Source organism: Nelumbo lutea, chromosome 4 (assembly GCF_056320005.1).
Source record: "Nelumbo lutea isolate HS-2025 chromosome 4, American lotus-T2T, whole genome shotgun sequence".
NCBI lineage: Eukaryota > Viridiplantae > Streptophyta > Magnoliopsida > Proteales > Nelumbonaceae > Nelumbo > Nelumbo lutea.
Window position 1 is genome coordinate 59,203,785 of NC_142687.1, and position 12,957 is coordinate 59,216,741.

Below are 12,957 nucleotides of genomic sequence, written 5' to 3' on the forward strand. Positions count from 1 at the left end.
TTGGGGTCCTTATAAAGTGATGTCATATAATGGATATAGATATTTTGTCATTTTTGTAGATGATTTTTCAAGGATGACGTGGCTCTATCTAATGAAAGAAAGAAGTGAATTGTTTACCATTTTTCAGAAATTTTATTCTAAGATTCATAATCAATTTGGTACCCACATTAAAGTTTTTTGTTCTAATAATGGCCATGAATATTTATCCTCATCATTTCAAGAATACTTGGACCAACATGGCATTATACATCAGACCTCATGTACCTACACCCCACAACAAAACGGGGTGGCTGAGAGAAAGAATCGCCAACTCCTGGAAACAACACGATCCCTAATGCATCACATGAATGTTCCCAAACCCATTTGGAGTGATGCAGTGCTTACCTCTTGCTTTCTAATTAATTGGATGCCCACGTTCGTCCTTGATGGTCATTCTCCGTTTACGGTCTTGTTTCCCGATTTGTCTCTGTTTTCTCTTACACCTAGGGTATTTGGGTGTGTCTGCTTCGTCCATAAGCTGGGCTCGGGAATGACAAGTTTGATGCCCGTTCTCTCAAGTGCATCTTCCTTGGCTATTCTCGGACCCAGAAAGGGTATAGGTGTTACCATCCTAGTTCTCGACAGTCCTTTGTTTGTGCTAATGTCACCTTCTTTGAGTCTACTCCGTTCTTTTTGGGATCCGGTGATGCTTCTTCCTCGTCACCTCATCCTCTTCCACTTCCCGTTGTCGACCCTCTTCCCCTTGTTCCAGTCGTGACCAAACCCTTGCCTCCAATGCCACCACCTGTTGAACACCCACCTATCCATCATGTGTATACACATCACCCACGCGTACTAGCTACTACTCCTCCGGCTACATCTCCATCGACAAATCCGACACCAGACCCACACTCAGCATCTGAGCTTGATCTCCCCATTGCCTTGCGGAAAGGTAAATGTACTTCCAACCTTCATCCTATTTCTAATTATGTTTCACTTACTCACATTTCCGCCTCCCATCGCCAATTTGTCACCTTGTTATCATCAGTTGTTGTCCCTAAGGATGTCCAGGAAGCCCTTGCCTCTCCGGGGTGGTGCAGAGCAATGGAAGAAGAACTCTCTGCCCTTCATCATAATCATACTTGGGACCTCACCGCTCTTCCTCCTAGGAAGCAAGTTGGTTGTAAATGGGTTTATACAGTTAAGTATCTGCCTGATGGGTAGTGTTGAACGCCTGAAAGCGTGATTGGTTGCAAAAGGGTACTCCCAAACCTATGGTATTGACTACACAGAGACCTTCTCCCCGGTTGCTAAGATAGAGTCAGTTCGTGTTGTGATCTCTCTTGTAGCCATGTATGATTGGCCGCTATATCAGCTTGATATCAAGAATGCCTTTTTGCATGGTGACTTACTCGAGGAGGTCTACATGGAGCAACCTCTATGGTTTGTTGCTCAGGGGGAGGATGGTAAGGTGTGCGGACTAAGGAAGGCTATATATGGGCTCAAACAATCTCCGCGAGCATGGTTTGGTAGGTTTAGTGAGGTAGTAAAGAAGTTTGGTATGAAATAGTGCAAAGTTGATCATTCTGTATTTAGTCATGACTCTCCGGGAGGAAAAATACTGTTGGTGGTGTATGTAGATGATATTGACAGGCTGAAGACTTATTTGCAGGATCATTTTCATACAAAGGATCTTGGTAAACTGAAATATTTCTTGGGGATAGAGGTAGCAAGATCCAAGTATGGTATTAATCCGTGCCAGAGGAAATATGTGCTTGATTTGCTGGAAGAAATAGGCTTGTTGGGTGCTAAACCAACTGAAACACCTATGGACACAAATACCAGGCTAAGCAGTGATATAGGTGAAGTGTTTGAAGACCCTGGCAGATACCGATGACTTGTGAGTGATTCGTGTGGTAAGCCAGTTCATGCAGAAACCTCTGATTCCTCATTGGAATGCAGTTCTGAGAATTGTGAGGTATTTAAAAGGGGCTCCGGGCCGCGGTCTGATATACAAGTGGCGGAAAACTTGAGATAGAAGGGTAATCTGATGCTGACTGGGCCGGTTCTATGTCTAATAGGCAGTCTACCACAGGCTATTGCACTTTCTTGGGAGGTAACCTGGTGACATGGAAAAGTAAGAAGCAGACCGCCATGGCAAAAAGTAGTGCAGAAGCAGAATATAGGGCTATAGCGCACACTGCTTGTGAATAAATGTGGCTAAGGAACCTTCTACAGGAAATAGAGTACAACATCAATACTCCAATGAAGCTCTATTGTGACAATCAGGCTGCAATTCATATTTTCAAATCCGGTGTTTCATGAAAGAACAAAGCACATTGAAGTTGATTGTCACTTTATGAGGGAGAAGGTGCTGAATGGAGAGCTAGACACTACATATGTTAATACACGAAACCAGTGGGCTGACTTATTTATAAAAGGCTTAAGTCAGGGAAGAGTGGACTATATATGTAACAAGCTAGGAGTATATGATATATACTCACCAGCTTGAGGGGGAGTGTTAGTGTAGGGGTATTTCTGTCCTTATACCCAGATTAAGGTTGCTGATCTGTAATGTTGTGTTAGAACCAGTGCTCCTTCCTTAAATAAGGGCACATATGTCTTTTCAATTATTTTAATAATAAAAAGCACTGTTTGGTCGAATGGGGGTAATCTTCTTGAGGCTTCCAGTTCGAACCAAACTTTCTCCTTTTCTCTTTCTCTCTTTCTCCCACCTTTCTACCTCTTTCTACATAACCGATCTCAGACAAATAGAACTCCAAGGAAGGCCGAATCATAAAAATAACCTTAGTTTCTTAGCTTTTGTTTAATCATTTCGAACAAGATAATTTGAAAAGATGTCACTATGCTTCTTTTATCATTTCATAAAATATAAGAGACTAAGAGTCAAGTTGAAGGAGTAGAATAAAGATTATTTTGGTAGGGTAGAGGAACAAAAGCTGAACTTATTCACACAATTTGAAAAGCTGGATGAGAGAGAAGCCCAAGGCTTGTTGAGTGGGCAGGATAGAGAATCAAGAAGGCAATTGAAAAAGGATCTAGAAAAGGTTCTACTCAGAGAAGGCATTTGTTGGAGGCAGAAGTCAAGGCATAAGTGGATTAAGGAGGGAATGGGAATACTAGATTCTTTCATGAGTTGGCAAATGGTAGGAGGAAGAACTTAGTGGATAGATTAGAGGTAGAAGGGCAGGTAATTACCAATCAGGAGGAGATAGCTAGGACCTTTGTAGACCATTTTAAAGTTGTCTTTAGAAGGACATGAATGAGAGGGTGCCTATAGAAGGATTGGAATTGCCGAGGTTAGATGGAGAAAAAGCAAGGTGGTTAGAAAGGAACATTGAAGAAGAGGAGATCAGGAAGGCAGTTTTCATGATGGATAGATCTAAGGCGCCAGGTCCAGATGGTTTTACTATGGCTTTCTACCAAGATTGTTGGGACATTTTGAAAGAGGATTTATGTGACACTGTTAAGGAACTTGCCGAGAATCATATAGTAAGCTCGGGAGTCAATGCCACCTTTTTGGCCTTAGTCCATAAGAAACCAGATGCTATCCAACCTAAGGATTACAAGCCAATTAGTTTGGTAACTAGCACTTACAAAATCTTGGCTAATGTGTTGTCTTTGAGGCTGAAAGTAGTTCTCCCGTCCCTAATAAGCCAAGCCCAAGGGGCATTTGTTCAAGGGAGACAAATAGTAGATCAGATCCTAATTGCTAGGGAGTGTGTGGAGATATGAGGAGGTCGAAAAGAAGAGACTTTGTTTGTAAGTTGGATCTAGAGAAGGCCTATGACATGGTGGACTGGCACTTCTTGGTACAAGTAATGAGAAGTTGTGGCTTCGAGAATAAGTGCTGCAGTTGGATTTTTGGATGTGTGAATTCATGTCATTACTCTGTCCTGGTTAATGGAGTGGTGAAGGACTTCTTCCCAGCTTGTAGAGGTATCAGGCAAGGGGACCCTCTATCACCTTTCCTCTTCACTCTAATAGCAAAGGTGCTTAGTAGAATGATCCCAAAGGCTGACAGAGAAGAAGTGATTAAAGGGTGGAGGATAGGTAGGGATGGTATTCCGGTCACCCATCTCTAATTTGCAGATGATATTTTGATTTTTTGTCAAGGGGACAATATTGAGAAAGTGCAAAATCTTAAGGATCTTATTAGGAATTTTGAGAGGGTGTCAAATCTAAGTATCATCTTTGGGAAGAGTTGTGTAGCTGGGATTAACTTGGAGGACAATCAGGTGGAGGCCTATAGCAAGAAACTTAGGGTGTTCTATCTCGTCTTGGCCTATGACCTACTTGGGGCTTCCGTTAGGAGCAAACCCTAGGGAAAGTAGTTTTTGGTGTCTAGTGGCGGAGAGGTTTCAAAAGAAGTTGACTTCTTGGAGGAAAAACTATATTTCTTTGGGGGGAAGAATCACATTGATAAGAGCCACATTAGCTAACCTACCAACTTATTTCCTTTATGTGATTAGGAGACCACCTAGGGAAGCTAAGAAGCTAGAGAAGCTAAGAAGCCGGGAGAAAGTAAGAAGGATCACCTGATAAATTGGGAAGTGGTATGCCAGAATAAAGAGTAGGGGGGATTGGGGTCAGAAAATTTGATTAAAAAAAATAAAGCACTACTAGGGAAGTGGTTGTGGAGGTGGCCAGTGGAGAGAGAGAGGCTCTGGCATGAGGTGGTGGGTAGTATTCATGGTCGCTCAGATAATGGGTGGGATGCTAGAGTGTCACAGCGGGCAACCTTGGCAACACCTTGGAAAGCTATTCATGGCATCCTTCCTCAGTTTCTCAGTTTTGTCAGGTATGATGTTTGTAATGGTAACTTTGTTCTTTTTTGGGGGGATACTTGGGTTGGAGAGGCTCCATCGAAGGACCTGTTCCCTTCTTTGTTCTCTGTTTCAAAGTACAAAAAGGAGTCTGTGTCAAAGTTTTGCTCCTTTACGAATAATCCATTAACACCGAATTGGGATTTTGGGTTTCGTAAAGGTCTAAGGGAAGAGGAAATTGTGTCCCTAACAAATTTGCTAAGCCTACTTGATACTGTGTGTTTGGACCCTTCTGAACCCGATAAACGGATCTGGACACCCAAGCCAAATGGATCCTTCTCTTACGCTTCTTTCTTTAAATCCATTACTCAATTTGGTGTAGGCCTGTTCCCCCCAAGGTTATGGCTTTTTGTTGGGAAGTGCATTATGGGAAAATAAACACCTTAGACTTTCTACAAAAGAGAAGACCTTATCTTTGTCTCTCACCTTCTTGGTGTATCCTTTGCAAGTCACATGGTGAGGACTGTAACCATCTACTAATTTCCTGTTCTTTTACTGCAGAGTTATGAGAGTGGCTCTTCTCATTGTTTGGGTGCAGGTTGGTTAGGCCAGCGGATGCAAACTTGATTTTTTATCCTACTTTCTTCCCTTGGCAGCACAGAAGAGGAAGAATTATGTGGAGGTGTTCAAGAGCAGCGCTGATCTGGTCCATGTGGGAAGAAAGGAATACCAGAACCTTCCAAGAGAAGGAGAGAAACTTAGAAGAGATGAAGGACTGCATTCTAAATAGGGTGATCTTATGGCTAAAATCACTGGACCTATTCCATCATTTTTCATTTAATGATATTGGGAGGAATTGATTAGCAGTGGCTAATTGTTCATCTATAAAAACTAAAGTGAGTTTGACTTGGGAACCCCCTCCTGAAAACTTTTTGAAGCTGAACTTCAATGGAAGTAGTCTTGGTAATCCAGGTCCATCAGGGGTGGGAGGGGTACTGAGGAATGAGGCTAGGAATGTGGTTCTTATTTACTCGGGGCCCATAGGAGCTGGAAACTCTACTAGGGCGGAACTTGCAGCTGCTATCCAAGGAGTACAGCTAGTTGTGCAGATAGGTGTGGAACATCTGATAATAGAAGGGGACTCCAAGGTGGTAGTGGGATAGCTACAAAACCCGGACTCTATAATGTGGTGTTTTAAGAATGAAATTAAAAAATTCAACTGCCTGCCAAGGAGCTTGACAGTGAGAATACAATGGGTGGGGAGATCAAGAAAACTCTATGGCTGATGGTCTTGCTAAGCAAGGAGTAAACAGGGAAAGCTTATATTGGGCTCAATTGTAGATTGAATATGTTTCCTGTTTTCTGTTTTCTTTTTGTCTTTCTTCCTGCTGTTAGGAGAGGACGCAGCTTGTGCCTCTCCATGGGAAGCTTGTAATTGTATTAATTCTCTACTAATAAAACTTATGTCATTACTTATCAAAAAAAAATATCATTCTATATTTTGCATATTTTACTATGTTTCCACCATGTCTATAATTTTTACAATATTTCCAACATGTTTCTTATATTTGCATGACCAACATTTCCACCAACATCAACATTATAAACCTTGAAGTCAAGAATATAAGAAGTACAATAATCACCTCATACAGAAGCATGTAGCCCATCCACTCTGATATTATAACATCAACCTCTTCCTCAATTTCAACATCCTACAATTATCAGCACCAGAAAAAGAATGGACACATGAAAATAATCCGCAGGTTAATGTAGACAAAGATAACATAAAAGGCTTAGAGAGAGAAAGAGGGCATATTATCCATATCTAATATTGCTGTTAACAAGCTGATCAAAAAAAATATCTCTGTTATCAATGCAGTGAGGTTAAGACCAATACTTTTGGCCCCTCGAGTCAATGCATGGACCCGGGTGGTTTCATGAAACCGGGACCGGTTCACCGGTTTTCCAGTTAAATGGGCCCGTCAGCTGGTTTTCACTGGGTTTTGAGCAAGTCAAGTTATTGGGGTGTGACCAAACCGGTCAAGGTCCTGGGTCATGGTTCGGCCAGTTCAACCGGCTGGTCCGGTCCGATTTTCTAAACACTGGTACATATATATTCTCTCCAAGGATGAATGTAAATGCGTACATATGTACTATTTATAATTAGCAAAATTGGTAGTTATCAGAAAAAGGTATATGGACATGGATTGGAAATTGATATGGACCTAAATATGGGTTTGGCCTTGGTTATGAACTTGGGCTTTAGTATGTATTTGAGTTTATTTTCTTCTTCCAGCAATAAACTTCCAGGCCATCAAAGGCTCCAGCATCAAGAGGAATCACCTTCAAGGCTGAAAACAACAGTTAGTAGTAAAATGCATACAGCAGGAACACGAGATTTGTCATGAAACCAATTTGAATCAATGCCGCTCCTGGTCAGAGGCAACCTCAAATATACTTATGGTGGATTCTCACTTCTGAACTTCTGATGTTAGAGCCTTAGTGGAAGGAGGGCAGACTATGAGTGTAACAAAGAATAGAGATTGAGAATGACTCTCAAATGTGAATGGTTGGACACTCAGAAGACTTGTTGGCCCATAGTCGTTGCATCATCATATAGATTATCAGTGTGTTCTAAAAAGTGGGCTAATGGGTCAAGGTAATCAGGAGATATTCTTGTAAATAGTCATAATAGATATTAGTGGTTGAGGAGACTTATGGTAATAGTGGGTCAATGCTGGTCCGTTATGTCATATTAGGAAGTGGTTGCATTGAGTTAGGATAAGGGGGCATGGTGGGGCCAGGTTTTTAGGAGACAGTTGTAAGAAATCGATTTGAGGAGGTCTTGTCTCCCTCAAAGAAGACAAATTGCAGTTACGTCTTAACCGGGAATGTAACACAGAGCTTTAGGCTGTCTTTGGTTTGAAAAGAAAGGAAGGGAAATTAAGTCAATTAAGGAGGAGGTTTCCCCTACTTTTCTTTCAAACCAAACACAGTCAGTGTCTAGAGTGAACAAAAGAAAGGGTAAATTACAAGGACCCCCCTGTACTACAAGGTCAGTGACAAAGACCCCCTGAACTTTAGCCATTAGACAAAAACCCCCCCTTCCATTAGCATTCCATCAGTTAACTTTGAAAAAGATTCTCATCTGACCACTTAATTTTTTAAATGCCCAAACTACCCTTTTATAATTTATTTCACATTAACAAGGAAATGGAGGCTTAATGGTATTTTCCACCAAATATTGCCGCTGCAACCTCCCTTTCTTCAACGGCACTAGTTTTCCAGCAAGATCCTGTCTTCATGCCCTTTCCTTCCAGATTTTAATACACAAAAGTCAGCGGGTAAGAAGCACCATATTGAACTGAAGAGGCAAAAGTAGTGTACAAGCTAAAAGCTGACATGCACTAAAACAAGAAATCGCCAAGAATAAACGAAGGTTGCTGATACGAAGAGATTTGATATCATTGAAATTTCTAGCATTCTTTAGGATAACCTAGGGAAGGTGGGAAGATGGATTGGAATTTGGAATTATGCTTGTCTTTTGTGTAAAGTAGGAGAACAAGGGAAGCATCTTCTTTCACAGGAAGCAAAACCAGAAATTTCACCACCAGGAGTGGAAGAAAGGGGAATTGCAATGGCACTTCCCTGCTTTAGGAGAGAGGTTAAAGACGTCTATCTAGAGTTTCATCAAGCTTAACCTCCATTAGTTCTTTTTATGATTCACTGAGAAATTGACTTAGGTTCTGATTACATCTTTGCTGATATTTTTTGTTTGAGATGAAATATGTGTGCAAGAGCAGAGAAAAGAAAAGGCCCATCTGTGAATATCCCATTCCTTCCATTCCCTTTCCCAGAAACCTTCTGGATGGGAAAGCTGTTGTGGTGCTCAAAAATCCCAACAAAGCAAGTTCTCCTTTTCGCTTTCTTCTTCATCTTCCTCTGGTCCTAATTAGTGCAGTAGAGGACAGGCCAATCAGCTGTAAGCACCAGATTCTACTACAATCCCAGCCAAAGGGGTCTCCGTCAACAGTCCACAAATTAGTGCAGTAGAGGACATGCTTTTGTTTCTAAGTACATTTTTCATGGAATGCAAAGAGGATTTGTGGAGGTGGACCTGTTTTTAGATGCAAATTTTATATGCTGATTTCTTGACTGTAATTCATTCATCATGCCCAAACCATGTTTTTCTCAGATACCATGGAGAGAGAGAGAGAGAGATGGGTTTTTGCACGAATTCCTACAAAAGCTTTTCTGCAAGGTTAGTATCGTCTTCCTGGCTTCCATATCCCAGTCGAACTTACTGAAAGTTAGCAGTGTTCCCTTTGTGTAGTGGAGGAACTCTGGGAAAAAAGAAAAATGGCACATCTTTTAAGCCCCACCCCTGGCAGCCACTAGCTTGGCCTACCAACCTGGCTAATCGGTGTAGTTCCATTCGTTGCCAACATGGCTTGACTGTCACCCAAAAAGATTCAACGAATAAGCCATTCAGTAGTGCTCCGGTAGGGAAGCGGACTGATCTGAAGATCACTGATACTCACACTGTAATGGATGGCCACCACCAGTAAGAATTATTGATTGGATTGATAATTTAAGAGAAATAGGATTTTTTAAGAGAAAAGGGCAATAAAAAGAAAATACAGAAAGTTCTGATGGGTATTTTGGAAATTTAACACATTCCTTATTTGACTTAAAGGCAAGGGGGTCTTTGTCTAGCAGCCAAAGTTCAGGGGGGGCCTTTGTTGCAAAAAAAAATAAGTGCAGGGGGGTCTTTGTCACTGACCCCATAGTATAGGAAGGTCTTTGTAATTTACCCAAAAAGAAAATTTGCTGATTAATTATACGAGATTACCTCAACTCGTCCAAGTAAAACAATGACCTTGTCAGATAAATTATTTGCTTTTACAACTTCATTTGCCTGGTGAAACATTCCATCAATAAGACAATTGATCAATGCAATGCCAAACATTAGATCCATTACAAAATAAGAGATTCAGATTTCCCAAAATTATCTGGTATCTAAGGTTAAATATACCAAGATAAGGGAAGAACAAACATAGAAGGGCTACAATGACTACATATTGTACCCCAGAGTTCAAACTCACAAACAAAAAAAATTAACTATGGGAAGTACCTGAACAGCAATCTCACTAGCATCAACAGCATAAACCTGGAAGCAGAATGTGTGTTTCAAAAACATTTGACTTAAATGAAAAAAAAAAAAAACTGAAAATGGTCAGAGAACTAATTGTGGTTTGCATACTGTGATAAATGTATGTAAACATAATTTCCCATAAAAACATTCAAGAAAACATAACTTTCCACCAAATAAACGAATGCTAGAGTCAGAACACATGACCGAAAAAGACATAACTTTCCATAAAATAAATGCCTGGAAGATTCTAAGGCCAAAAAGTAAAATATTAATCAAAATATCAAACTTAAGCATCCAATCCATCAAATTGTTTTGCAAAGCAAGGAAGTACTTGACATGATAAGGAGTTAGAATAATTTCCAACCAGCTTCCCTTTATTTACCCCAAGGATCATCTTCATTTTTTGGCAAGTTGTTCACCATCTTCTATCTGTTACAAAGGCAATGCAGCTGATTTTTCCCTAATTCTTTAAAACTTGATTGGCTGACCCTATAACGAAAATGATCAAAGGGAGTGATGTTTCATAGATCATATATAAAAATGGACTGATCCATTCATTTTATCAATAACAAAAGTTGTTCAATAAAAGAACAGAAGAGGAATAGAAGAATTTCCGGAGCATCTGGAAATAGAAGAATTTAGGAAATTTGTAAACCAAGCCAATTCTTGAGAATTTGTATGGATATTTATTCTCTTATTTGGGAATGGGTTTTGGTTCTAAAACAGTACAAGCACTTGCATTGAATTGAAAACAAGACAAAATGAGATAAGATACTGAGACAAAGAAAGGACGTTAAAGACCAAGAAGGATCATTGGTCGACAGTGGGAAAGAGAAGCAAGGGAGGGGTGAAGAAAGGAAAGGATCTGACTCCAGTTTAACAGAGATGAACAATCTATGTCAGGGAAACAAGCCAACCAACGCCCTGATGCCAAACGGATTGATCACTATGTGAGCATGACAAAGAAGGAAGGCCAAAACCAAACAATTGGACAAAGTGTAACAGTTCAATCCCAGTTAAATCAGTCCTCTCAACTTGTCAACATCTTGCAAATCAACCTATGTACTCCTCACAATAAGCCTCTCACTAATGTTTATTCTCCTTTTTTTTTGTCAAAAACTGCAATATTCATAATTAAAGAAGAAAAAAGATATACAGGTACAGATGGAGATAAAGCAGCTTATCTCCAAAACCAAAAGGATTACAACTGAGCCCAAAACAGTTAAATTCTACCAATCCCTTGTTTTGCCTAAAAATTGGCCATACTATTAGCCATCCTTTGGACCCATTGAAATCTAACATTCATACCCCTGGTCAACAATTTAATCTTTTTTGACTCATTTTTATGTATCCACAGGTCATCCCCTTAATTTTGTAACTACTCAACCACTAATTGAGAATCCTCTTCTATAATCAGTCTGTGCACATTTAACTCCTTTGCTTTGGATCCCTTCCACAACTGCCACTACTTTGGCCCTCAAAGAGTCCCCAATGCCAATCAGACCTGAGAAGCATGCCATCACATGACCTAACTCATTTCTGACCAGACCTCCTACATAAGGTTGTAAATGGATCAGATCATGATCCAATCAAATCCTGAATCCAATCCTATTTTTCCAGATTCAGATAACCCCCTATCAGATTTTCAAATCGGATCAGATAATAGGAGTCAATTGAAAATCGGATCAAATTCGGATCACCCCCATTATCCGATTTGAAAGGATCCGATCCAATCTAACATTATATATTTCATATAATTTTTTTATAAAAAGACATGTATATATTAATATATATATGATGAAATTAGTTGAAAAAATACTTGTCTTATTTGTTTTTCTTTATATACATTGTTATGTTTTTTTCTTTTAATAGTTTATTAAAATTTTCAGAATTTGAATCAGTTCAGATCAGATGTGGATATCTGACATCCTTAACGGATTCGGAATTGAATTGCCATTTATGAGATCCAATCGGATCTTCAGATCACATCAAATAATATAAGTATTTGATGTTGTTAAAACCTCACGACTTACAATATGATTTACAATTTGAATCATGAATCCCAAGGGTTTCGATTCGAATCCTATGTCTGAATACTTTTCTGCAAAAATCTTATATTTTTGTTTGAATCTTATGATTTCATGCATAAATCTTACAATTTATACGATTCATTGTGATTCAAATCAATTCAATTATGAATCAGTTCTCTACTTTGTCATTTTGTTTTGATTATATTTAGTTTTTGTCAAGGGTGACTTGGTTTAAAGACTTTACTAGAAATTGATTTATTTATATCTTAAAAATAGGGTAGCACATTTTACTATATATATTTAGCCTTTTAGCATATGTATATTCAAGTTTTTGAGCAATTTGTACAAAATAGAAATAATCTTATGATTTACAACATGATTCACAATTCGATTCAATTCTACTTTTTCTACAATTTACAATATGATTACAATTTTCGGAACATTGACCCCGACTCAATCTGAACCAATCCATTTCCCCCCTATTCCTACACCTGATGAGCCAGGGCTCCCCCTCCTACAGTCCTACTGCCATCAAAGTTCAGCTTTAAATAACCCTCAGTCAGTAATCCAGAAACTTGAAAATGAAAACAAAGCCAATTCCAACTACATTTCCTATAGAAGCCATCCGCTGAAAAATCTGAAAACAGTTCTAAATGTTATGCATTCTATCAATTAATAGCCCTCGATGTTATGCATTCTATCAAAAGCCACCTTACTCCTTTTGTTTTCAACGAAAAATCTTGTGTTTCTCTCTTCCCAAAGTGCCCATGTTACTGCAGCTCTTATACTCCTCCACATGACTCTACCTCTCTTGTATTCCAACTATTTCACTTTGTTATGCATATTTGAATGTTGAAAATAGGCAACAATGGTCGCCCTTGAGCTGCTTGCCAAATGCCACAATTGTTATTAATGAGGAAGAAGCAGAGTTGTTAGGTGAGAACTGAGAAGAGTGAGGATGAAGAGAAAGAACTTGGGGAAAGAATATGGAGGCAGATGGAGGAAT

The 12,957-nt window shown here is 39.5% G+C and overlaps 1 protein-coding gene across 1 annotated transcript in view; it reads right to left on the reverse strand.

Moving 5' to 3' along the window:
- PRMT6 (protein arginine methyltransferase 6) overlaps positions 1–12,957 on the reverse strand; it is a 70,287-nt gene that overhangs the window by 42,177 nt on the left and 15,153 nt on the right. Inside the window, exons 4-6 of the mRNA XM_088983593.1 lie at positions 9,901–9,936; positions 9,619–9,684; positions 6,410–6,478 (exon numbers count right to left, since the gene is read on the reverse strand). Of these exons, the coding sequence (XP_088839719.1) occupies positions 6,410–6,478; positions 9,619–9,684; positions 9,901–9,936 (171 nt within the window). The remainder of the gene's footprint in view (positions 1–6,409; positions 6,479–9,618; positions 9,685–9,900; positions 9,937–12,957) is intronic.